Below are 26,816 nucleotides of genomic sequence, written 5' to 3'. Positions count from 1 at the left end.
TCTTTGCCACCAGCAGGAGGTTTTGGGGGCAGACCCCGAGGAGGGTGGAGTTTGGGGAGAAGGACTTTAATGTCATAGAGTCCATTTGCCAGAGCGGCCATTTTCTCCAGGAGAACTGATCTCTATCGGCTGGAGATCTGTTGTAATAGCAGGAGATCTCCAGCTAGTACCTGGAGGTTGGCAACCCTAAGAATAAGATCACCCTTTGTTCTCAAACATAGTCTTTTTAAAAGCACTGTCATGGGGAAGAGCCCAATTGCCTCAGCTTGGATTCGCTTGCACCTTAGATACATGATTTGTCTTTGTCTGCTCATATGTGGTAACAGTGATGAAGCAAATAACCTGTGCCTGACCTAGCAATTTGAAGTAAGCCAGTAAGCACATTTTCCTTTCTGTTGTTTTCTAAATGCAATGTGTGTGTGTCTCGGCATGCAGAGTTTCATTTTCTTGTAAACTTTGAATACAATTCAGTCTTCATAGGTCAATACAAATGCTTTGTCTTTGTCTCAGTGTTTAACTCTATCATTTAACCCTGTTTCAGACTGTTAGAGGAATGGGAAAATGCAAGGGTTCTGCTCTTAATCAGGAACAGAGGGTGCTACGGATGTCTCAGTTATTTTTAATTAATTTTACCTATCTTACCTAAACAGGAAGGGGGCAATAGTTTAGTAGTTAAATATGTGCAAGTGGGGGACCTGCAAGGACTTGCAGAGGTAGGGTTGCCAACCTCCACGTAGAGATCAGATCACCTGGAGAAAATGGCCGCTTTGGCAATTGGACTCTATGGCATCGAAGTCCCTCCCCAGGTTCCCTCCCCCAAAACCTCCCACCGGTGGCAAAGAGGGAGCTGGCAACCCTATGTAGAGGGCATCTCATTTCCTTCTCCCCCACTATTTCCTGTGATCCTTTCCAGAAAGCTCCCATAGCCACTCCCCTTTTCTCACTTTTATCTCTTCTTAACACCCATCAGCCAACATAACTTTATCTGTCCCCCCACCCGCCTTCAGCTTTCCCTCCCCTCCCCCTTGCAGGCTGACCTTCGGCTATGTTTATTTTATTTGCGTCATATATACTCCATCTTTGTCCCCAGTGGGGATCCGAAGCAGCTCACATAATTTTCCTCTCTTCCATTTTATCCTCACAACAACCCCATGAGAGAGATCAGGCAGAGAGAGATTGGCTGAGGCAAGCTCACCCAGCGGGCTTCCATGTGGATGACACCCAGCTCTATATTTAATTATCCAAGCCTCCAGATGTGTCCCTCTTGGTTTCCGAACCAGTACTTTGAGGCTGTGGTCAGGTGGCCAAGGCAGAACAAACTGGTGCGGAATCCAGATAAGTCAGAGGTAATGCTGGTTGGGAAGGCTGACATTCTATAAGGACTGAATCCACTTGTCCTACATGGAGTGATATTGGCTTTTTCAGAGCATGTTAAGTGTGCTCATGGACACTTCCTCGTGGTCTGAAAAGCATGTTGGCGTGGTGGCCCAGGAGCACTTTCTATCAGTTACATTTGATTTGCCAACTTTTATATATATATATATATATATATATATATATATATATATATATATATATATATATATATATATGTGTATGTATATATGTATGTATATATATGTATGTATATATATGTGTGTGTGTGTGTGTGTAACAGTGAGGACAGGTAGGAAAGGCAGCATGGTAGAGCCCGATCTCATAAGAACTCGGAAGCTAAGCAGGGTCGGTACTTGGAAGGGAGTCCTCCAAGGAAGACTCTGCAGAGGAAGGCGATGACAAACCACCGCTGCTTCTCACTTGCCTTGAAAGTCCCTTGCTGGGGTCGCCATGAGTCGACTGCGACTTGATGGCACTTTAAACACACACAATAGTGATGATGACCCCTTCGGTGTGGATCAACAAATTCACAAGGAAAGGCCATCTGGGGTTAAGGTATGAACCAGGTTTGTGGGGAAAAAATAAATTAAATTAAAACATGGTTGGGGGGGGTACAGCCCTCCAAAACAGGAGCAGCGATGCCTGCATGTGCATAGACATTGCGAGGGAGAAGCCACCAGTGCTTCAGTCCAAAATGATGTAAGACATTGTCTGGTCAATTGCGTATTTCACACTGGCCTGGGGCTGAAAGCCTTTTACAAGCCACTGTTGATTACCTGGTCAGCAGACGCTGCACAAACCGCCATCAGCCTGGTGGTCTGCAGCTGAAAGCATGGTGTGGGATTTCAGCCCCAAGCCACTACCAGATAGGTGGCAGACGGGGTCTATGGTTGTGGCTTTGGAGCTGAAAGTGGGCAGGATGTGCTTTCAACCCCAAGCCCCAAGGATCATGGGGCCAACAAAGTCCCCACTGACCAGGTGATTGGCGGTGGCTTTGTTGGTAAATTGGGACTAGAGGCGTGGAGGATGCGCTTTTAGCTCCAGCACTGAACATCTGATTGGCAGTCCCAGCACAGCACAGACCAGGAGCTGGCAGGGGAGGAGAGAAAGGGATTTCTTCTCCCTGTGAGTCCTCACTGGCCCGCTGCTTTTATGATACATATAAAAGATATATATAGCTCAGTACATACATAAGGCCACAGGTTCAGTCTCTGCAGTCTCCAAATATAGGCAGCAGCTCTGAGAAAGAACCTTGTCTGAGACTTTGGAGAATTCCTGTCTGTCAGACTAGACTGTACCGGGCTAGAAGGATTGATGGCTTGGTAGTATAAGGCATTTTCAGGTGGATTACACATCTGGAGCTACACAGAAAGCACTAAGTGGTGGTAGCAGCAAAAGATGTAAATTTTATCCGTTAACTGACAAGTTTTGTATTTTTACCCATTACTAAGGTTGGCGTAGTAGGAACAGGGATACTCTGCAGATTAACTGGTGCCTTGCCACAACACCCAAGTTAAGTGTCCACCCCATAATTTAAACTGCATACATGAGAAATCTATTTGCAAACATATTATCTTAATGGTTTGTCCAGAGGGGTCTGAAATACCCTCGACCCTACATGGGAGTCTGGGGGCAGAGACAGAAGGAGGAAATTGGCATCTGCATGCTGCCGCTCCAGCTGCTGAAAGGCCCTGAGTAGGGTTGCCAGCTCCAGCTTGGGAAATACCTGGAGATTTGGGGGTGGAGCCTAGGAAGGGTGGGGTTTGGGGAGGGGTGGGACTTCAATGGGGTGTAATGCCATTGAGTCTGCCTTCCAAAGTGGTCATTTTCTCCAAGAGAACTGATCTCTGCCACCTGGAGATCAGTCATAATAGCAAGAGATTTCCAGCCACTACCTGGAGGTTGACAACCGTAGCCCTGAGGAGGCTGTACCAGCCCTGGACGAGCTGGCCCTGAGCAGGAAAGAGGCTGGAGCATCGAGTCCACTGAGGACACCCATTGAGAGGCATCCACCTCTAGGCCAGGGCAGTCAGAGCAAAAGAGAAGCCTGAGCAATAGCCATGCCTCTCTATAGGATTCTGGGGAGGGGCCAACCCCCAGGAGAGGCTGGGAGAAAGCGGGGCGGGATGCATCCAAAAGAGCCAGTCTCCCAGAGGCTGAGGAGAGATAACAAGGAGGATGTATTGTGGATCCCTGGGGCGACTCAGAGAAGCAGGGAGGAGCGATGAAACAGGTGGAGTTAACCCCTTTTCCTCCCTGACCAATGCCTGCTGAGTAGGGTTGCCAAGTCCAGTTGGGAAATTCATGGATATTTGAGGATGGAACCTGCGGAGGGTGGGGTTTGTGGAGGGGAGAGACCCCAGCAGGGTATAATGCCATAGAGTCCACCCTCCAGAGCAGCCATTTTCTCCAGGGGAACTGATCTCTGTTGTCTAGAGATCAGTTACAATTCCAGGAAATCTCCAGCCACCACCTGGAGGTTGGCAACCTTACGCATGCCAGTCCTTGATGCTCCTGTCAAGATTGCGGTTCCTCAGGTACATTTTGGAGCTATTGGAACTGGTTGCTACTCCCTGTTAAGTGTCTGCTCAGCGGCAAACTTGGCTTTGCCTCCCAGAAACATGAAAGGCCTTTAGAGGCTGGTTTTTGTTTGAGCAGTAACAACACATTTTTGTTGTTGTTGCTCCAATAATGAGTCATATAAGTAACAGTGTAAAAACGCTGCTGATAGTGAATGTCATACAATGAACAGATTCATATGGCATTCAGAGTAAATAGCACCCCAGAGATTTAAAGCAGAAGAAAATCTAACATGGGGCAGGCCTTGGTTATTGATGCAAGATGTTCAAAACTGTGTGTTGACCATGAAGTCCAGGACTGGCTCTGGACACATTTACTGTCTTTTGGTCTCACCAAGTGGTGCTGCCTTGGTTCAGCATCTCAAGTATGTATTGAGCCCTTGGAAAAGAAGCCTATGTAAACGGAGTGGGGTTGGGATTGTAAAGTACTTTGAACCCTTCAGAATGCTGCCTAAAAACAACTCGGTGTAATGATGGTTAAATAATCATTACTTCACTTATTCCCTTTAGTATATTTTATGCCACTTGCACGGTCTCTTGGACATGATTAATGTTTTCTCATATTTTGGGTTTGGTGTTCGTGGCTGCATCTCATTCCTCAGTGTCACTACAATGGTAATAAAGCTTAATATTATTTGATCGTTTTGGTGCTATCTGGCCTTTCTTCATAACACTCAGAAGCAGAATAAAAAGAAAAGCAGCTTCAAGAATCTCAGTGCCGCCCCAAAAATTCATCCTGTGCTTTCCGAACAAGAGTCTGAATTTAGCATAGTGGCTGGCTGCCTGGGCGATGGGACTTAGTAAGATGCCAGGTTTGAAGATGGCAGCTGGCATCCTGTTAGGGTGTGTCCTGATTTGCCTCTAAGATTTACCCATTCTCATGCAGTCCCTTTCTACCTCTTTTGTGCAGCAAGGTAAAAGGTAAAAGTAGTCCCCTGTGCAAGCACTGGGTCATTACTGACCCATGGGATGCCGTCACATCCCAACGTTTACTAGACAGACTATGTTTACGGGGTGGTTTGCCATTGCCTTCCCCAGTCATCTACGCTTTACCCCCAGCAAGCTGGGTACTCATTTTACTGACCTTGGAAGGATGGCTGAGTCAACCTAGAGCCGACTACCTGAAACTGACTTCCGTCAGGATTGAACTCAATTCGTGAGCAGAGCTTTTGACTGCAGTACTGCAGCTTACCACTCTGTGCCATGGGGCTCTTTTCCAGGGGCCAATTCAGCCTGGAGCAGGCTAGCCCAGTTCAGCTCCTCTGTTTCATGACATTTGGGGTCAAGTCAGAAGGTTTGGGATTTTGCCCAGTACCCTTTAGAAAAGAAATCACCACACTGCCTTCTTCCTGTACATGCCTGTTAGAACTTGCTGGCAGGATTGTCAGTGCCATGTTGATAGAAGGGAGAGAAATTCTCAGGGGGGTTTGGGCTAGAAAGGGAGCGGCATAGGGTACCATATACTGGGAGATAAGCAGAACTGAGGCCTTTCCAATCCACTCCAGATCTAGTCATAACAACAAGGAATTTGAGTGGGATTGAAATTAGGTACCTGAAACATTTTAGCTTATGTCTGGTCAACGGCCATGTTTTTGCATCTAATGAAATGATTATTTTCTAATGCTTTGTAAGGGGGTTCATTAAAGGCTGTTTGAAAAGTTCTGTTGAATATCTATCTCCTTGTCCCTCTCTCTCTCTCGTATTACTGTGTTAGCATGTCCAGAAACTGTAATGAATTGGGGGAGGAAATTATTATTTTCTTTTGGCAAAAACTGTACTGCTCATATCACGTATTCAGCGAGGTGATTTATAGCTCTGTTGTTAATTATTGTTTCAGCTTGGTTTTATATACTGCGGAAGTCGTGAGAGGCCTGGTGTGGCTCTGAGGCTAAATGTTTTTGTTTTTCTCACAGTTAAGCATAAAATGGTTGTGATAGGGATGTTTACGTTCAGGCCCTTGATGAACCATAACTTGTGGGCAGAAAATTAAGTTGAATAGGACTGCACAGATGATAGAGCCCAACCTTTTTAATTGAGGAAGAATATCATAGATAGCTGGAATTTTGATTAATACCCTGTCCTCTGCTTCCCATTTGCTAGCGTGAACACTTCATCTTCTTTATCACAGCCTTTCAGATATTTCAGGGCTATCCTAATATTGGTTTCTCCAAACTAAACACGGCCAGTTCCTCCATTCTTTTAAAATAAGACATGTCAGAGAATCCACCCATGAGCCTGAAGTGTTGCTTAGAGTTCTAAAACCTGGGCTATAAGAACAGCTCTAATGGCATCAGGATTTTTCAGCATCAAGTTAAGCCTGATAACTTCTTTGTTGTGTGGATATTTCTTGTTGGTTGCTGTTGGACCTAACGACTGACCAGGTACTGGCAGGATCTCCACAGACAGCATAGTCCAAAAGAAAGACGCCAGTTGACACCTTTATATTTAATGACACTAATTAAAATATTTTTTACTCTACTTGTCTCAGAAGAGGCTTCCTTAAGATAACCTTTTCTTTGAAATAGGACTAAACCAGATGGGGAAAATTGCTGTCTGGATGCATCTTTAGTCTCCCACATTAATTCAATGGTTGTAGAAAGAATTGAGGACATTTTTTTAAAAGTGACCTTAATATTAGCCTATTCTTAAGCAACCTGGAAGCACTGCAAAGAATGTTGGCTTAAGCTGTATTCCTTACTGTGACCTTGTATAAGCATTTTGTAAGAGCAATAGTAAAACAGCGTTATCTTCTTTTACTTTATCATGTAATAACATGATCTGGTAGCGTAAGAGACACAATCAAGTGTTGACAGGATTCTTAATAATGATCGTCTTGTTCCACTTTGGGAAATAGTTCCCTTACTTGTCTTTGTATGTCTTATACTGATGTAGCACGATCAATTCTGTGGCCTGTTTTTTCAGCCTTAGCTGAGGAAATGTGCTCTACCTGTGGGCATACTGGTAACCAGGATTACTATGTACCCAGGTGAATCCTAGTAAGGCTTATTTGCCTGCTGTTCTTTGTTTGTGGATGGGAATTGTGGATACAATGCCTTTGCAATGAAGGCTGGTTGAGGGGCATTCAGGATGTTTGCAGGAGGTTTCATAATTGGCAGTAAAAACCTTTTGAGCTTATGTTTTCATTAGGAGGTTAATCAGTACAGGTTTAGGGGTTTAGATAACCAGCTATGGCCCCTTGCCACTCAAATCTGGTGAATCGGGTTTGTTTCCCCACTCCTCCACATGCAGCCTGCTGGGTGACCTTGGGCTGTTCTCTCAAAACTCTCTCGGCCCCACCTACCTCACAAGGTGCCTGTTGTGGGGAGGGGAAGGGAAGGCAATTGTAAGCCGCTTTGAGACTCCTTAAAGGTAGAGAAAAGTGGGGTATAAAAACCAACTCTACTACTACTAGTAGTAGTCTGGTGCATTCTCATGCAGGAGATCCTGGCTTGATTGTGTGTGTGTCCCCAGTAGCCCTGACCCCATGGATACTCGTGGATTTACAACAGAATCAGTTTTGGCTCTTAAACATGTAATATTAAGAATGTGAGGAATCAGAGGTCAAAGTGGTCTTTTCTCCTTACGTGCCCCCATTTTGCCCTTCCTCTCACCTGAATTGGAGGTTAATTCTAGAGAGCTATAGATAGCAATTGCTGCCCACCCCTCCTTGATGGCTGCAGTTTTTTTTTTTTTTTTTTTTTTGTCTCCTCGGCTGGAGACAGTGTCGAGGACAATTATCCAAGCTGCATAAAAGCTGTTTCCCTGTAATGGGCTGAACTCCCTGTACTGTGACAAACTGTCCAGCTGCTCTGGCTGCATTCCTCCCTCTCATCCACACCCTTTCCTTTCCAGTTTCTCTTCTTTCTTTCCCAGCCCCTTCCCTTTCCCTCTCTGCCACCCCAAAGTCAGTGAGAGAATAAGGAGCCAAAGTACAGTGCCACATAAAATGCAGGACCCTCCGAGAGTCCTAACCTCAATGTGTGCACGATGGGTACAACATCACACTAGAAGCGCCCTGCTCATTGTGCACTTTTGTCAAGAGGCGGAAGGTGCCATTTTGCATGCTGTTGCTCAACAGACAACAAGAGAGTGTGAAATGGTTGCTACTACTTTTGGCCACCATGAGTGGGGCAGTTGCGAGCATCAGCCATTCGTTATAACTGTGAGGCTGCAGACAACAATTTTGTGTGCATCCACGTTTGGTTGTGCCCTTATAGGCATCATTCCCCACACCGAAGGGATCATGTGTGCTGCAGTCTGGATATGCTGTGGGTATCAGCACACACTGGTCCCTATCATAGAATCATAGAGTTGGAAGGAACCACCAGGGTCATCTAGTCCAACCCCCTGCACAATGCTGGAAATTCACAACTACCTCCCCCCCACACACCTCCAGTGACCCCCTACTTCATGCCTAGAAGATGCAAAAAATCCCACCAACCCTCCAGGATCCCTGGCCAATCTGGCCTGGAGGAAAAAAATTTCCTGGCCCCAAAGTGGTGATCGGCACTACCCTGGGCATGCAAGAAAGGGCCACGAGAGCCAAACACTGATGCAAACCTTCTTGCCCTCCTTCTCATGATCTGCCTAAGGTCATAGAATCAGCATTGCCTTCCTGTCCACATAGCTGATGAAAACAATTGTAGGAGTGATGTGGCACTGCAAATCCGTTAGCTCCCTGGTTTCATCAGTGGTATCCTGGGATAAAAGGTATCTGTTTGTCCCAAGCCTGATTCTTACCATAATGATAAACTCAAAGAGTTCTCTGATTATTCTGCTGTGCAACAAAGAAAGCAAACTACTTTATAATTCCATCTGAAAGCTTTAGTTGTGGAGGCGAATAAATAAATAGCATGAAAGCTGCAGCAAAGATGTTTAGGTAAAGTTTGAGGGGACTCTGAATTTTGCCTCTCTTTGTGCAGGTGCACTGGCGCTCTGCAGAACGTCTCCGTGATCTGTGCTGTGCCAACCGAGGAACTTTCATTAAAGTGGGACAGCACCTGGGGGCTCTTGACTATCTTTTGCCGGAGGAATATACTCACACACTTAAAGTGTTACACAGCCAAGCTCCCCAGAGCAGCATGCAAGAGATTGAGCAAGTGATCCGGGAGGACCTGGGCAAAGAGGTATGTGAGACTCTACACCCCTTGTTAATTTGCCAGTAAGACCAAAAATATGCATGTTCTGGGCAACTGAACAGTTCAAGAATAGTAGACTTACAGTGCAGTCCTAAGAAGTGTTACACTTTTCTAAGCCCATTGACCTCAATGAAGGGTGTGACTCTGCTTAGAATTAACACTGTTAATGTCTTTCTGGGCAGTTGTAGTTTTGTGTAATCGAAGCACAGTTGCTCACTTGTGACATGGGGTACAGACATATTTCTTCAAGGTTTCGGCTAGCATTGCAGAGAGAACACATTTTACCAGTGATGGGACTGGAATATTTTTTATCACTACAAAAACACCCTCCCCCCCCCCCGTTTTCATGTCTATTGCTATTGTGATTGCCTTGTGGAATTCTGTTATGTGATTGGGTAATGCCTGTAACATTCTCTTGATGAACTTAGGGTTGCCAGCCCTGCAGCTGTCGGTGGCAAAGACTGTATTGATTAGGGAAAATTCTTGGACTTTCATGTATGCCATGGCATCCCTTTTCTCCTGCTGCTCAGTTGAGCGCAGGAGTAGGGGCCCACTACAGGTGGGCGAATGGTAAGCCTCAGTGAGCTACACCTGTTCTCTCCATAAACCTTTGTGCCCAAAGCTATCTTGTAACCCAAAATCACTGACTCCAACTAATTGTCAGCACGCTGGTACTACCCACACTGGGTCCTGTCACGTTTTTGTTCAGAGCTGATCCCATGTTAGTTGCCTATAGCTGCTGGCCATTCTTAATCACATAGTCTTTCCCTCACACAGCACTGCCAGCTGTAAAATTCCACTCACTGAAAGCAAATTAATTTTTATAGGGTCAATCAAGCACAAAGTACAAATCTTGTGTCCCAGTCCCAAGATATCTCAAACAGTCTATTTTAGGAAACCTGTTTCAGGGATTCTACAGAATCTAGTCTGGCCCAGTCCAAGGAGAATCACTCTGTAGACCAGGGGTGGGGAACCTTTTTCCTGCCAAGTGCCATTTTCACATTTATGACATCATTCAGGGGCCATACCAGGTGTAGCTCTCCCGGTGTGTGGGGGGGAAGAGGCTAGGGTTGCCAGGTCTCCAGCCACCACCTGGAGGGTGGCAACCCCAGGGGAGGCCACACAGAGAAGGCCTGCAGGGTGCCCCCACTCCCCACTCCCAGGCGAAACGGCAGCCAGCAGTGGGCCCGAGCAAACGAGGCGCCAGAGGGGCGCAGCCCACAGTCGATCGGCAAGGGAGGAAGGAAAACAGAGGAAGAGGGAGGGAGAAAGGGAGAAAGAAATGGAGGGAGGGAGGGAGACAGAAAGAAAAGGACGGAGGGAGACAAAGAAAGAGACAGAAAAAGAGGGGAAAAGAGAGGGAGAGAAAGGAGAGTGACAGAAAAAGAGGAAGAAAAGAGAGAAAAGCCTTTCTCCCCCCACACACACACTTGCGCATGCTGGCCCCACGTGACCGGGCCCCAGCCTCCCCTGCCCACACACACACACAGTGGCGCACAGAGCCCTGCACGACCGGGCCCCAGACTCCAAGCCCTGTCCTCCCCAGAGTCCACAAAAGGGCCCCCCTGAAGCCCGATCGGCTCCTGCATGCATGCTCTGCCGCTGGGAGCCACCAGCCTCTTTCCCCCTCCCTCTCGCTGCTCAACAGCCGACAGTTGGCGAGAGGTCCAAAGGGCACCGCAGCGCCGCTGTAAGCCGTGGCGCCAGGAACACCCTCTGGGATGGCCGCTCTGCGCCCCACCTCTGCAGCAGGGCCCTGAAGCTCCCGAGGGCCACAAAAAATGTCCTCGGGGGCCGCATACTGCCCCCGGGCCTGAGGTTCCCCACCCCTGCTGTAGACCAACTAGAGGGGCTTCACACCTCAATGGCCATAAAACTTGGGGTTCAGACTCAACACAGGGGTTCCCAGGCTTTTTGAACCTGTGGGCACCTTTGGAATTCTGAAACAGGGTGAGAGGGTGCAACCACAAAATGGCTGCTGCATGAGGTGGAACCAACCACAAAACGCCTGCCACAGGAGGCAGAGCTAACCCACACAGACGAAGCCCAAGCGCAGGGGAGAAGAGGAGTAATTCAAAGAATACACAGGGTAAGAGGAGTAAGAGAATAAAACCAACACTATGGTGGCAGCTGCCACCAAAACAACATTATTTTAATTTGCACAGGCAATGCTGTGCATGATTTTGACCTAAGGCTCTCCCTCTTTATGTCCCTGCTCCCTCTTTACTAAGGGTTGGTGCTCTAGCCCTCAGCAAGCAGACCAGTTCATATTTGATCACCATTAAACAGCAACAGCTGTCCTGAGAGCTTTCTGAGATACTCTCTCTACTAATGGATCTATCTTGCACCTCCTACATTCTTGCTACTAGATTATTCCCACTCAAGTTTAGAATCCTCCAGGCCTTGCTCAGTACCTTGTTCACCAATGGGATAAGGACCACTGAAGTTCTGGGTTCAGAGCACACTAAAGGGCAAGTACAGTAGTGGCCTAACAGCGTGGTAATGAAGATGGTCTGGTGCAGAGGCGTGAGGAACTCCCTCAGCAGAATTCCAGGAAATACTACAAATCAGCTCTAAACTCCATCTCCAGACAGTGCTGTCAGCCCTTGCTGTTTGCAAGCCCCCTAATTAACCCTGAGATAAATAAATAAATAAATCACTTTAATAACAGCATCAATCCTTGCTTTTGCTGGCTTGCGGAGGCCACACAGTAGCATCAGTGGTTCGTGTCACCAATAACTCTGACGCTGGGAGGCACATTATCTTTCAGGCATCCACCTTGCTTTCCTTATCTTCACTGATAGCGATGTTCCAGGCCTCTAGTGTGGACTGAGGAAGGTAGGGTGAAGAGAATAGGGTGCCGTAGGGTATATTAGAGTCTGGAGGAGCTACTGGGAGTGAAGCCTGAAAAAGTGACATGAGTGAACGAGGCTTTGTAATGCATGATGATGGGGAGAGAGCAGGTACACATCTGGAGCTGTATGTTTCTAGTGGTGCATATAAAGGCACGTGGTCTCTCAGACCAAGGATATAGTAACCCGTACAGTATGGAAGCAAAGGATATTATCAAAAGTTGCCTGGTTTGGACGAACAAGTTCATAAATGTGTTGGTGGACAGGTGGCAGTGCTAATTGTAATACCAATACTAATTGCAAACTGCAGGGACTGAGAACCAGCGTGGTGTAGTGGTTAAGAGCAGCGGACTCTGATCTGGAGGACCAGGTTTGATTCCCTGCTCCTTCACATGAAGCCAGCTGGGTGGCCTTGGGCTAGTCACAGCTCTCTTCGAGCTCTCTCAGCCCCACTTACCTCACAAGGTGTGTGTTGTGGGGAGGGGAAGGGGATTGTAAGCCACTTTGAGACTCCTCAAAAGAAGGTAGAGAAAAGCGGGTTATAAAAGCCAACTCTTCTCCTTCTTCTAGAAAAGCAGGTTATAAAAGCCAACTCTTCTTCATGTATTGTGTAGAAGGAGCAAGGTATAACTAGTCTTCTTTTAGGGCAGCAACATTTACATTTGGGTCCAGTGTCCCTCCCCAGCTACTTAACATGGGGAGGCAACTGCAGTGATGACATGAATAAGGAGGATCAACTTTCTAAGCTCAAGAAGATGGCCATTCCTGCTTTAAATTATCCCCTTTTAGCATTCTTGTGCTCAAAGTTACAGTACCTAAAGGTAGTCGTCGTCGTCCCTCAGCAAATATTCCTATGCGAACAACAGGCTCCTCCTGTTCTTTAAATGGAAACTGTCATGTTACACAGATAAATGCTTGTTCTGTTTTGTCTTCTTCTCTGAAAATCATAGAAGGGGCCAAGTAGTGCTTTGAGTGACCTCTGCCTGGCTAGGAGCTTTCTGAGTCCAGGCCACATTATTCTACCCAGGTTGTAGCCCCACTCACATTACACAGTGACATCATCCACTCACAGTGCATTGTGACATCATCTCATGGCATTCAACATAACTGAAGCTTGATGCTGAAAACGGCTTACCTAGCCATTGGTTCATCTTGCTCTCTGTTGTCTTATTGAAACTGACAGCAGCTCTCCAGTATATCTGGGTTTTCCTAGTTCTGCTACCAAAGATTTTAAAAAATAATTAACTGGAGAGGCTGAGGATTGAACCTAGGACTTTCTACATGATAGGTGTGTGTTCTACCACTGAGCTAATTCCTGTTCTGTGCAACAAGTGAAAGTATTGCCTAGCTGGTGAAGTAGATCCTTCTTTTTGTTCATTTTGTATAGATCTATGGAGTGGTCACATTTCCTATCTTTAAAAAAAGATATAATAGAGCTGGAAAAGATGCAGAAGAAGGAAACCCCAAAAATTAAGGAGTTGGAACATCTACCTTATGAGGAAAAGCTAAAGAGTTTGAGGCTTTTCAATTTAAAAAGGCAACAAGAGGAGGACATGATAGAAGCTTATAAAATTATGCATGGTGTGGAGAAAGTAAACAAGAGAGAACTTCCCCTCCTTCCTCCTGTACTAGAACTTCCCTATAACATTGACTAAGTAGAATCAGGTCCGACAAAAGAAAGTACTCAGTACAATGTATAACTAACTTGTGAAACTCACTGCCATGGGATATGGTGATGGTTGCTAGCTTAGAAGGTTTTAATAGGCAATTAGACAAATTTGTGAAGGGAAGACCTGTTAATAGCTGTGATCCATGATGGGTGAATGGGGATCTCTGTGCTTGAAGGCAGGATGCTCTGAATTGTAGCTGCTGGGGAAGGAGGTGGCAGCAGGGTAGGCTTTGGCCTCTGAGCCTCTGCTGTGGAACCTCTATGGTATTTGGTCAGCTGCTGTGAGAAACAGGACACTGGACTATATGAGCCATTGGTCTGATCCAGCAAGGCTCTTAAGTAAGTATCTCCTATCTAAATAAAGGAAGAGGAAGAAGAGTTGGTTTTTATACCCTACTTTTCTCTGCCTTTAAGGTGTCTCAAAGCAGCTTATCATCACCTTCTGTTTCCCTCCCCGCAACAGACACCTTGTGAGGTAGGTGGGGCTGAGAGAGTTCTGAGAGAACTGTGACTAGCCCAAGGTCACCCAGATGGCTTCATGTGGAGGAGTATGGAATCAAACCAGGTTCACCAGATTAGAGTCTGCCACTCTTGTGGAGGATTGGGAAATCAAACGCTGTCCTCCTGATTAGAGAACCGGATGGGTAAAAATAAGTTGAAGGATATATATAAAATATCTGGTTAAAAAGCTGACCTCATCAGATAAAACTGCTAAAACCCTTGATTCCAGCTATCAAAATCTAGTCCCAGTGCAAATGTTTGGAATATTTCTGGCAGATTGGTTCTTGTAGGTTATCCGGGCTGTGTAACCGTGGTCTTGGAATTTTCTTTCCTGACGTTTCGCCAGCAACTGTGGCAGGCATCTTCAGAGTAGTAACACTGAAGGACAGTGTCTCTCAGTGTCAAGGGTGTAGAAAGAGTAATATATAGTCAGAAAGGGGTTGGGTTTGAGCTGAGTATTGTCCTGCAAAAGTATTGTCCTGTAAGTATCAAGATAATGTGCTAATGAGGGTATGGTATGTTAATATGGAACCATTGTATCCTGAAGTGATCTGTTAATGTGTGTAATCCAAAACTAATCTGTATGGCTATTGTTGAATGTTGTCTTTGTCTGGAGGTTTTTCAGGGCAGGAAGCCAAGCCTTATTCATTCTTAAACTCTCCTCTTTTCTGTTAAAGTTGTGCTGATGTTTGTGAATTTCAATGGCTTCTCTGTGCAATCTGACAAAATAGTTGGTAGAATTGTCCAGTCTTTCAGTGTCTTGGAATAAGACCCTGTGTCCTGTTTGTGTCAGTCCATGTTCAGCCACTGCTGATTTCTCAGGTTGGCCAAGTCTGCAGTATCTTTCATGTTCTTTTATCCTTGTTTGTATGCTGCGTTTTGTGGTCCCGATGTAAACTTCTCCACAGCTGCAAGGTATACGATATACTCCTGCAGAGGTGAGGGGGTCTCTTTTGTCTTTTGCTGATCGTAGCATTTGTTGTATTTTCTTGGTGGGTTTAAACACTGTTTGTAGGTTATGTTTTTTCAAAAGTTTCTCCATCCTATCAGTGACTCCTTTAATAAATGGCAAGAATACCTTTCCTATGGGAGACTGTTTTTCTTGAGTTTTCTGATTTTTGTTTGGTTCAATGGCCCTTCTGATTTCATTCTTGGAGTAGCCGTTTGCTAGCAGTGCGTGATTTAGATGGTTTAGGTGATTTAGCCTTCGACAATATTTTGAACGCCTCTACGGGGAGGAAATATTTCAACAGACCCGGAGATTGGAAACACTTCGGAACAAGAAAGCACATCTACTTTGTTCTTTAACTTTTCTACTGCGATGCAGAGACACTGGAACCATTCCATCTTTTCTCACAAGTAAAAGAATCTTTAAAACTTCACGAGCTAACCGCATTTATGACCATCTAGAACGGGCTCTCTTACGAGAGAGAATTCACACTACCCGCAGAGAACTTGCTGCCACAGACAAGGAGTTGTTTTCCTTACATATCAATACTAGCCACAAAATGAGAAGCCATGATTGGGACAAGATTGATAATCTCACCTACAGAAAAATGGAACAGGGGTTAACCAGCCATACTTCCAGACAGAAGCAAAAGTTTAACAAATTACAGGAAAGAAGACAGAACAGTCCAAAACTTGACAACAAACGGATTATCTTCAATCTGACAGACCGACAACTCTCACCTGAAGAAACTTCCATCTTAGCTAAGGGAGGAAACTTTGCAGTCACTCCCACCCAAATTCCAGTGGAAGACATCATTGCAAATGTAGAATCTGCCATTCGTAATCTACCTGAAGAAGATGCTGAGGAAATAAGAGGAGAGACAGCAAGAATTCTACGAAAAGCAAAGCCCCCTGCTAGCAATATAACACGCAAGGAGAGAAACGCCATCAAGACCCTCAATGCAGATCCAGAAATCATTATTCTACCAGCTGACAAAGGCAATGCCACAGTGATCATGAAAACAGAAGAATACAAAAAGAAGATTGAGGAACTTCTGGACCCTGCCACATACAAAAAACTAAAACGAGATCCAACTTGCAAAATTACCAGGAAAACTAGCATTCTGATCAAGAATTCCACTCTTCATCCCGACACACACAGAAAACTATGCAAGACTGAAGCACAACCACCACGATTATATGGACTACCTAAAATTCATAAGGATTCCGTTCCACTCCGACCCATCGTGAGTGCCATTGGTTCCCCAACATATGAATTAGCTAAATATTTGACCACCCTCCTACAGGACCACATTGGAAAAACCACTTCTTACATCAAAGATTCAACTCACTTCATCAACAAAATCAGTCCGTTAAGACTCAATCCAAAGGATATATTAATCAGTTTTGATGTTGTATCCCTCTTTACCAAGGTTCCAGTTAAAGACACAATCTCATTGATTAACCAGATTTTTCCAGAAGATATAACAGCCTTATTTCACCATTGTTTGACAACAAGTTATTTCCTATGGGATCAAGAATTTTATGAACAGATTGATGGAGTAGCTATGGGAAGTCCACTCAGTCCAGTAATAGCAAACTTTTACATGGAATATTTTGAAAAGACAGCATTAGAATCAGCACCTTACAAACCTACAGTCTGGTTCAGGTTCGTAGATGATACATTTACCATTTGGAGCCATGGTGAAGAAAAATTAATGGACTTTCTAAACCATCTTAATAATATCCATCCAAACATTCAGTTTACCATGGAAAAGGAAATTGAGGGTAAACTCCCATTTCTTGATACCCTTGTCATCCGTAAATCAAACCTTCAGTTAGGTCACAAGGTCTACCGGAAACCAACTCACACAGATCGCTACTTACACAAAAACTCCAACCACCACCCCCGACAGAAAAGAGGAATAATCAAAACATTAATGGACCGTGCAAGACGGATCTGTGAACCACAGTTTCTCAAGGAAGAAACTAACCATCTAAATCACGCACTGCTAGCAAACGGCTACTCCAAGAATGAAATCAGAAGGGCCATTGAACCAAACAAAAATCAGAAAACTCAAGAAAAACAGTCTCCCATAGGAAAGGTATTCTTGCCATTTATTAAAGGAGTCACTGATAGGATGGAGAAACTTTTGAAAAAACATAACCTACAAACAGTGTTTAAACCCACCAAGAAAATACAACAAATGCTACGATCAGCAAAAGACAAAAGAGACCCCCTCACCTCTGCAGGAGTATATCGTATACCTTGCAGCTGTGGAGAAGTTTACATCGGGACCACAAAACGCAGCATACAAACAAGGATAAAAGAACATGAAAGATACTGCAGACTTGGCCAACCTGAGAAATCAGCAGTGGCTGAACATGGACTGACACAAACAGGACACAGGGTCTTATTCCAAGACACTGAAAGACTGGACAATTCTACCAACTATTTTGTCAGATTGCACAGAGAAGCCATTGAAATTCACAAACATCAGCACAACTTTAACAGAAAAGAGGAGAGTTTAAGAATGAATAAGGCTTGGCTTCCTGCCCTGAAAAACCTCCAGACAAAGACAACATTCAACAATAGCCATACAGATTAGTTTTGGATTACACACATTAACAGATCACTTCAGGATACAATGGTTCCATATTAACATACCATACCCTCATTAGCACATTATCTTGATACTTACAGGACAATACTTTTGCAGGACAATACTCAGCTCAAACCCAACCCCTTTCTGACTATATATTACTCTTTCTACACCCTTGACACTGAGAGACACTGTCCTTCAGTGTTACTACTCTGAAGATGCCTGCCACAGTTGCTGGCGAAACGTCAGGAAAGAAAATTCCAAGACCACGGTTACACAGCCCGGATAACCTACAAGAACCAATGAACTCTGACCGTGAAAGCCTTCGACAATATTTTGAACGCCTCTACGGGGAGGAAATATTTCAACAGACCCGGAGATTGGAAACACTTCGGAACAAGAAAGCACATCTACTTTGTTCTTTAACTTTTCTACTGCGATGCAGAGACACTGGAACCATTCCATCTTTTCTCACAAGTAAAAGAATCTTTAAAACTTCACGAGCTAACCGCATTTATGACCATCTAGAACGGGCTCTCTTACGAGAGAGAATTCACACTACCCGCAGAGAACTTGCTGCCACAGACAAGGAGTTGTTTTCCTTACATATCAATACTAGCCACAAAATGAGAAGCCATGATTGGGACAAGATTGATAATCTCACCTACAGAAAAATGGAACAGGGGTTAACCAGCCATACTTCCAGACAGAAGCAAAAGTTTAACAAATTACAGGAAAGAAGACAGAACAGTCCAAAACTTGACAACAAACGGATTATCTTCAATCTGACAGACCGACAACTCTCACCTGAAGAAACTTCCATCTTAGCTAAGGGAGGAAACTTTGCAGTCACTCCCACCCAAATTCCAGTGGAAGACATCATTGCAAATGTAGAATCTGCCATTCGTAATCTACCTGAAGAAGATGCTGAGGAAATAAGAGGAGAGACAGCAAGAATTCTACGAAAAGCAAAGCCCCCTGCTAGCAATATAACACGCAAGGAGAGAAACGCCATCAAGACCCTCAATGCAGATCCAGAAATCATTATTCTACCAGCTGACAAAGGCAATGCCACAGTGATCATGAAAACAGAAGAATACAAAAAGAAGATTGAGGAACTTCTGGACCCTGCCACATACAAAAAACTAAAACGAGATCCAACTTGCAAAATTACCAGGAAAACTAGCATTCTGATCAAGAATTCCACTCTTCATCCCGACACACACAGAAAACTATGCAAGACTGAAGCACAACCACCACGATTATATGGACTACCTAAAATTCATAAGGATTCCGTTCCACTCCGACCCATCGTGAGTGCCATTGGTTCCCCAACATATGAATTAGCTAAATATTTGACCACCCTCCTACAGGACCACATTGGAAAAACCACTTCTTACATCAAAGATTCAACTCACTTCATCAACAAAATCAGTCCGTTAAGACTCAATCCAAAGGATATATTAATCAGTTTTGATGTTGTATCCCTCTTTACCAAGGTTCCAGTTAAAGACACAATCTCATTGATTAACCAGATTTTTCCAGAAGATATAACAGCCTTATTTCACCATTGTTTGACAACAAGTTATTTCCTATGGGATCAAGAATTTTATGAACAGATTGATGGAGTAGCTATGGGAAGTCCACTCAGTCCAGTAATAGCAAACTTTTACATGGAATATTTTGAAAAGACAGCATTAGAATCAGCACCTTACAAACCTACAGTCTGGTTCAGGTTCGTAGATGATACATTTACCATTTGGAGCCATGGTGAAGAAAAATTAATGGACTTTCTAAACCATCTTAATAATATCCATCCAAACATTCAGTTTACCATGGAAAAGGAAATTGAGGGTAAACTCCCATTTCTTGATACCCTTGTCATCCGTAAATCAAACCTTCAGTTAGGTCACAAGGTCTACCGGAAACCAACTCACACAGATCGCTACTTACACAAAAACTCCAACCACCACCCCCGACAGAAAAGAGGAATAATCAAAACATTAATGGACCGTGCAAGACGGATCTGTGAACCACAGTTTCTCAAGGAAGAAACTAACCATCTAAATCACGCACTGCTAGCAAACGGCTACTCCAAGAATGAAATCAGAAGGGCCATTGAACCAAACAAAAATCAGAAAACTCAAGAAAAACAGTCTCCCATAGGAAAGGTATTCTTGCCATTTATTAAAGGAGTCACTGATAGGATGGAGAAACTTTTGAAAAAACATAACCTACAAACAGTGTTTAAACCCACCAAGAAAATACAACAAATGCTACGATCAGCAAAAGACAAAAGAGACCCCCTCACCTCTGCAGGAGTATATCGTATACCTTGCAGCTGTGGAGAAGTTTACATCGGGACCACAAAACGCAGCATACAAACAAGGATAAAAGAACATGAAAGATACTGCAGACTTGGCCAACCTGAGAAATCAGCAGTGGCTGAACATGGACTGACACAAACAGGACACAGGGTCTTATTCCAAGACACTGAAAGACTGGACAATTCTACCAACTATTTTGTCAGATTGCACAGAGAAGCCATTGAAATTCACAAACATCAGCACAACTTTAACAGAAAAGAGGAGAGTTTAAGAATGAATAAGGCTTGGCTTCCTGCCCTGAAAAACCTCCAGACAAAGACAACATTCAACAATAGCCATACAGATTAGTTTTGGATTACACACATTAACAGATCACTTCAGGATACAATGGTTCCATATTAACATACCATACCCTCATTAGCACATTATCTTGATACTTACAGGACAATACTTTTGCAGGACAATACTCAGCTCAAACCCAACCCCTTTCTGACTATATATTACTCTTTCTACACCCTTGACACTGAGAGACACTGTCCTTCAGTGTTACTACTCTGAAGATGCCTGCCACAGTTGCTGGCGAAACGTCAGGAAAGAAAATTCCAAGACCACGGTTACACAGCCCGGATAACCTACAAGAACCAATGAACTCTGACCGTGAAAGCCTTCGACAATATTTTGAACGCCTCTACGGGGAGGAAATATTTCAACAGACCCGGAGATTGGAAACACTTCGGAACAAGAAAGCACATCTACTTTGTTCTTTAACTTTTCTACTGCGATGCAGAGACACTGGAACCATTCCATCTTTTCTCACAAGTAAAAGAATCTTTAAAACTTCACGAGCTAACCGCATTTATGACCATCTAGAACGGGCTCTCTTACGAGAGAGAATTCACACTACCCGCAGAGAACTTGCTGCCACAGACAAGGAGTTGTTTTCCTTACATATCAATACTAGCCACAAAATGAGAAGCCATGATTGGGACAAGATTGATAATCTCACCTACAGAAAAATGGAACAGGGGTTAACCAGCCATACTTCCAGACAGAAGCAAAAGTTTAACAAATTACAGGAAAGAAGACAGAACAGTCCAAAACTTGACAACAAACGGATTATCTTCAATCTGACAGACCGACAACTCTCACCTGAAGAAACTTCCATCTTAGCTAAGGGAGGAAACTTTGCAGTCACTCCCACCCAAATTCCAGTGGAAGACATCATTGCAAATGTAGAATCTGCCATTCGTAATCTACCTGAAGAAGATGCTGAGGAAATAAGAGGAGAGACAGCAAGAATTCTACGAAAAGCAAAGCCCCCTGCTAGCAATATAACACGCAAGGAGAGAAACGCCATCAAGACCCTCAATGCAGATCCAGAAATCATTATTCTACCAGCTGACAAAGGCAATGCCACAGTGATCATGAAAACAGAAGAATACAAAAAGAAGATTGAGGAACTTCTGGACCCTGCCACATACAAAAAACTAAAACGAGATCCAACTTGCAAAATTACCAGGAAAACTAGCATTCTGATCAAGAATTCCACTCTTCATCCCGACACACACAGAAAACTATGCAAGACTGAAGCACAACCACCACGATTATATGGACTACCTAAAATTCATAAGGATTCCGTTCCACTCCGACCCATCGTGAGTGCCATTGGTTCCCCAACATATGAATTAGCTAAATATTTGACCACCCTCCTACAGGACCACATTGGAAAAACCACTTCTTACATCAAAGATTCAACTCACTTCATCAACAAAATCAGTCCGTTAAGACTCAATCCAAAGGATATATTAATCAGTTTTGATGTTGTATCCCTCTTTACCAAGGTTCCAGTTAAAGACACAATCTCATTGATTAACCAGATTTTTCCAGAAGATATAACAGCCTTATTTCACCATTGTTTGACAACAAGTTATTTCCTATGGGATCAAGAATTTTATGAACAGATTGATGGAGTAGCTATGGGAAGTCCACTCAGTCCAGTAATAGCAAACTTTTACATGGAATATTTTGAAAAGACAGCATTAGAATCAGCACCTTACAAACCTACAGTCTGGTTCAGGTTCGTAGATGATACATTTACCATTTGGAGCCATGGTGAAGAAAAATTAATGGACTTTCTAAACCATCTTAATAATATCCATCCAAACATTCAGTTTACCATGGAAAAGGAAATTGAGGGTAAACTCCCATTTCTTGATACCCTTGTCATCCGTAAATCAAACCTTCAGTTAGGTCACAAGGTCTACCGGAAACCAACTCACACAGATCGCTACTTACACAAAAACTCCAACCACCACCCCCGACAGAAAAGAGGAATAATCAAAACATTAATGGACCGTGCAAGACGGATCTGTGAACCACAGTTTCTCAAGGAAGAAACTAACCATCTAAATCACGCACTGCTAGCAAACGGCTACTCCAAGAATGAAATCAGAAGGGCCATTGAACCAAACAAAAATCAGAAAACTCAAGAAAAACAGTCTCCCATAGGAAAGGTATTCTTGCCATTTATTAAAGGAGTCACTGATAGGATGGAGAAACTTTTGAAAAAACATAACCTACAAACAGTGTTTAAACCCACCAAGAAAATACAACAAATGCTACGATCAGCAAAAGACAAAAGAGACCCCCTCACCTCTGCAGGAGTATATCGTATACCTTGCAGCTGTGGAGAAGTTTACATCGGGACCACAAAACGCAGCATACAAACAAGGATAAAAGAACATGAAAGATACTGCAGACTTGGCCAACCTGAGAAATCAGCAGTGGCTGAACATGGACTGACACAAACAGGACACAGGGTCTTATTCCAAGACACTGAAAGACTGGACAATTCTACCAACTATTTTGTCAGATTGCACAGAGAAGCCATTGAAATTCACAAACATCAGCACAACTTTAACAGAAAAGAGGAGAGTTTAAGAATGAATAAGGCTTGGCTTCCTGCCCTGAAAAACCTCCAGACAAAGACAACATTCAACAATAGCCATACAGATTAGTTTTGGATTACACACATTAACAGATCACTTCAGGATACAATGGTTCCATATTAACATACCATACCCTCATTAGCACATTATCTTGATACTTACAGGACAATACTTTTGCAGGACAATACTCAGCTCAAACCCAACCCCTTTCTGACTATATATTACTCTTTCTACACCCTTGACACTGAGAGACACTGTCCTTCAGTGTTACTACTCTGAAGATGCCTGCCACAGTTGCTGGCGAAACGTCAGGAAAGAAAATTCCAAGACCACGGTTACACAGCCCGGATAACCTACAAGAACCAATGAACTCTGACCGTGAAAGCCTTCGACAATATTTCTGGCAGATGCTCGGACGTTGGAGGGTCTGCAAGGGAAGAGAATGGAGGGTCTGCAAGGGAAGAGAATTCCATGACTGTCAGGTAGCTATGGAGAATGTCTCTTTATATCTATTGGGTAGAAACTCTTGGTTGATCTTTAGACATTGCGACTGACCATAGACACCACAGAAAGACCACTGGGTACCCTGGGCCAAGCTTTTGTGGCCAATATAGATTAAAAGTATCACCTTGAACTTAGTTGGAATGCTTGTGAGTAGCCAGTGCAGACAGCATTAGAAGCCCAATGCCCTGGAGCATGTTGAGTTTGGTGGTGTTGGCATAGAGGTAATAGAGGTAAAAAAGGAGCACCTTTCTGTATATTATATGCCACTTGGGTTTTATAGATGGGCCCTGGTGCTGAAAATGGATTCTATCTGTGCAAGCCAGTATGGCCAAGCAAAGCCCAGCTTAGCATTATTCTGCCCTCCCCAACTGTACCCTATTCACCTAGAGCTTCCCATATGTGGAGAAAGGTTGAAAAATTGCATATTAAAATTCAGATTTTGGCTGCTTCTGACTGTGCTTGTGTGGCTGGTTGAATTAAGCTTCTGTAACAGAGGCCTTTTCTTCCCTCTTGAATACATTTTCGGAGGCCACTGAGCCTGTTTTCTTTCAGTGTTTCAGGAGCTAGACCGAGCCTTCCGTGCCTCATTGATTCCCAGCGAGGCAGCCCGAATCCCCTTTCAGCCACAGATTTTTCTCTTAGCATCACTTCTCCTCCATGGGCAGCACCAGGGTGATATTGAATTTTAAAGAGACAGAGAGAAAATGACACAGGGAAATGGGAAGAGATAATCAAAGGAAAAGGAAGGAAGACATCATTTGAAAGGAAAAGATAAGGCAGGAGAGAGGTGTGTTATGATGCTGGATGAGTATGGACTGAGATAGCTTTTGTAACGGGTGGATAATCTGTCTCTTGAGACCGACATAAGGAACTCCCCTCTGTTGATTGTTTTGAGCCTCTTGGTAGCTTTTGATAAAGGGGGCCATAAAATGTTGCTGACTAGAATATCTGACAGGGGTGTCTGTTGTAACCCTTGAGTGACTTTGCTCTTTGGTGGAATATAAGTATAGGGTAGCCTGTTCCAGACAGGGAAATTTGGAGAGATTTGTGGGTGGAGCCTGGGGAAAGCATGGTTTAGGGAGGGGAGGGACCTCAGTGGAGTATAATGTCATAGAGTCCACCCTCCAAAGCAGCCATTTTTTCCTGGCGATCAGTTGTAATTCCAGGAGATTGCCATGCCCTCCCCTGAGGTTGACAACCATAGTGATTACTGATGATACCAGCTTAGAACTTCTGTGAGGGGTTTCCTATGGTTCAGTTGGATTGCTGATGCACTTTAAAATGTTCATGAAGCCACTGGGAGAGATCTAGAGCTTTGGAGTTGCGTACGATCAATGTGCCGATGTTGCTGAGCCCTGTGTCTTGAGCATCACAGAGCAGTCCCTAAACCAGTATCTGGAGGCCATGATTAAATAGATGCAGTCAAACTGACTGAAGCTGAATCAAAAGCAGATGAATCAAAAGTAGCCTCCAGGTGGCAACTGGTGATCTCCCGCTATTACAGTTGATCTCCAGATGACCAAGATCAGTTCACCTGGAGAAAATGTCTGCTTTGGAGGGTGGACTCTATATGCTGAGGTCCCTCCCATCTCCAAACCCTGCCCACCACAGGCTCCTCCCCCCAAATCTCCAGGTATTTCCCAACCCAGAGCTGGCAACCCTACAGATGGAGGTGATGCTGGTAGGTTATTCTCATGTCTCTGAATGGGAGACCTGTGGTTGATGGTGAGGTAGTTGCCCCATCAGTACTGAGATCCTAGTACTCCTCCTCGACCATCTTGTGCTCTTGGATAGACAACTGTTGGTGGCAGCCTGAAATGCTTTTTATCAATTTGATTCTGTTGTTCATTTGGAGGTGGGGATATATTCAGTGGCCTGTTTTATAGCAACGGTGCTTTTCATTAGTTAGCTTCTGTGTCCCAATTCAAGATACAGGTTCCTACTTTTGAAGTTCTTCAATGGCTTGGGCTTTGAAGCTCTTCATGGCTCTTCATGTCTTGGGCTTAGAGACAGCCTTTCTCAGATGAGCCCCACTACCGAATTATGAAGCCAATTGTTGCTCTGTTGGCTTTTGGCTGCAGCCTGTTAATGAGGTCTTACTACCAATTTTAACAGCTTAAAATTTTAACAGGATCATTTAAACTCCAGGAGACAATTTACCATTTGTTATCCTTTCTTTTTAAAATCTGGATATTAAGGAACTTAATGTATTGAAGTCTTCTTGGTTCAAATTCCTGGGCCTTGATCCAGCTCTCATTTCATGCAACTATTTCTGTATACGGTAAGTAATTGGCCCTGAGCGCGCTGGTAGACCCCCATTCTTATCAACAGTTACTTCTGATCAGTCCAGTGGAGTCCAGGTTGTTATGTTCCTTGCATCAGTTGCACAAGCAAAAACTTTTCATACATGGATTTTCCTTGCTAGTTCAAGATACCACTCTTAAGTGGAAGTCTAATCAGTTACTTCTGCGATAAATTCAACCTGGCACTAATTTTGTAAAATTAATACAGTTAACTGGGGACAATAACTTCTTTCCCATACACGGACAGATGATAAGTGTTGGCTCTTCCAAATTTTAAAACTAAAGTATACTCTGAATGTATGGTGTCTGAAATAAGGGACACTGATTATGTTTTGTGCATCTGTAATGATCTGGAATTAGGAACATCTGGCAAGCCAAAGATTTGTAAAAGACTAACATTGCAATCTATTCTGTTGCTCTTTTGAGGAGCCAGTACTGTAGCATAGCACCCAAGAATTATGAAAATCACCATCTTTGGAGAGTATAATTGATCAGGTAGGAGGACAAAGAAGCCATATGGTTTGGCCAATCCATTATCTTTTCCCCCCTTACTTTTCAAGTTGTTGCTGTAACTGGTGCCCAACCTTCCAATAACCCCCAGTTATGCCACAGAGCTAGTAAAATCTGAGATCAGTCTTGACCATTGTAACAAAGAGGTCTGTTGAGTTTGTATATGTGTGAGAGCTCAGATTCATAGAGGTACTGTATTGATCTCCCTGAGTGTCATGAAACCTGTTATGACAAGATAAGGATCCCTCTGCCCTGGGAACCAATGGGGCCTGGTTGCTGACAATACAAAAGTTTTAGCATGAATCATAAAATCATAGAATAGAATCATAGAGCTGGAAGGGACTACCAGGGTCATCCAGTCCAACCTGCACAATGCAGGAAACTTACAACTACTTCCCCCCCATACCCCCAGTGACCCCCACTCCAAGTCCAGAAGATGGCCAAAATGCCCTCCCTTTCATGATCTGCCTAAGGTAATAGAATCAACATCACCACGAGGCCACCAAGTATATAGAAAGATCCCAAACAACAATTCTACAATGAATTGAATGGAAACT

At 44.0% G+C, this 26,816-nt stretch overlaps 1 protein-coding gene across 1 annotated transcript in view; it reads left to right on the top strand.

The window, feature by feature from the left end:
* Nucleotides 1-26,816, top strand: part of ADCK1 (aarF domain containing kinase 1) — a 124,411-nt gene that overhangs the window by 34,858 nt on the left and 62,737 nt on the right. Inside the window, exon 4 of the mRNA XM_056851259.1 lies at nucleotides 8,879-9,082. Within this exon, the coding sequence (XP_056707237.1) occupies nucleotides 8,879-9,082 (204 nt within the window). The remainder of the gene's footprint in view (nucleotides 1-8,878; nucleotides 9,083-26,816) is intronic.

The sequence above is a fragment of the Euleptes europaea genome, chromosome 6 (assembly GCF_029931775.1).
Source record: "Euleptes europaea isolate rEulEur1 chromosome 6, rEulEur1.hap1, whole genome shotgun sequence".
Lineage (NCBI taxonomy): Eukaryota > Metazoa > Chordata > Lepidosauria > Squamata > Sphaerodactylidae > Euleptes > Euleptes europaea.
Note: the sequence above shows the minus strand (reverse complement) of the source record. Positions and strands in the feature narration are given on the sequence as shown.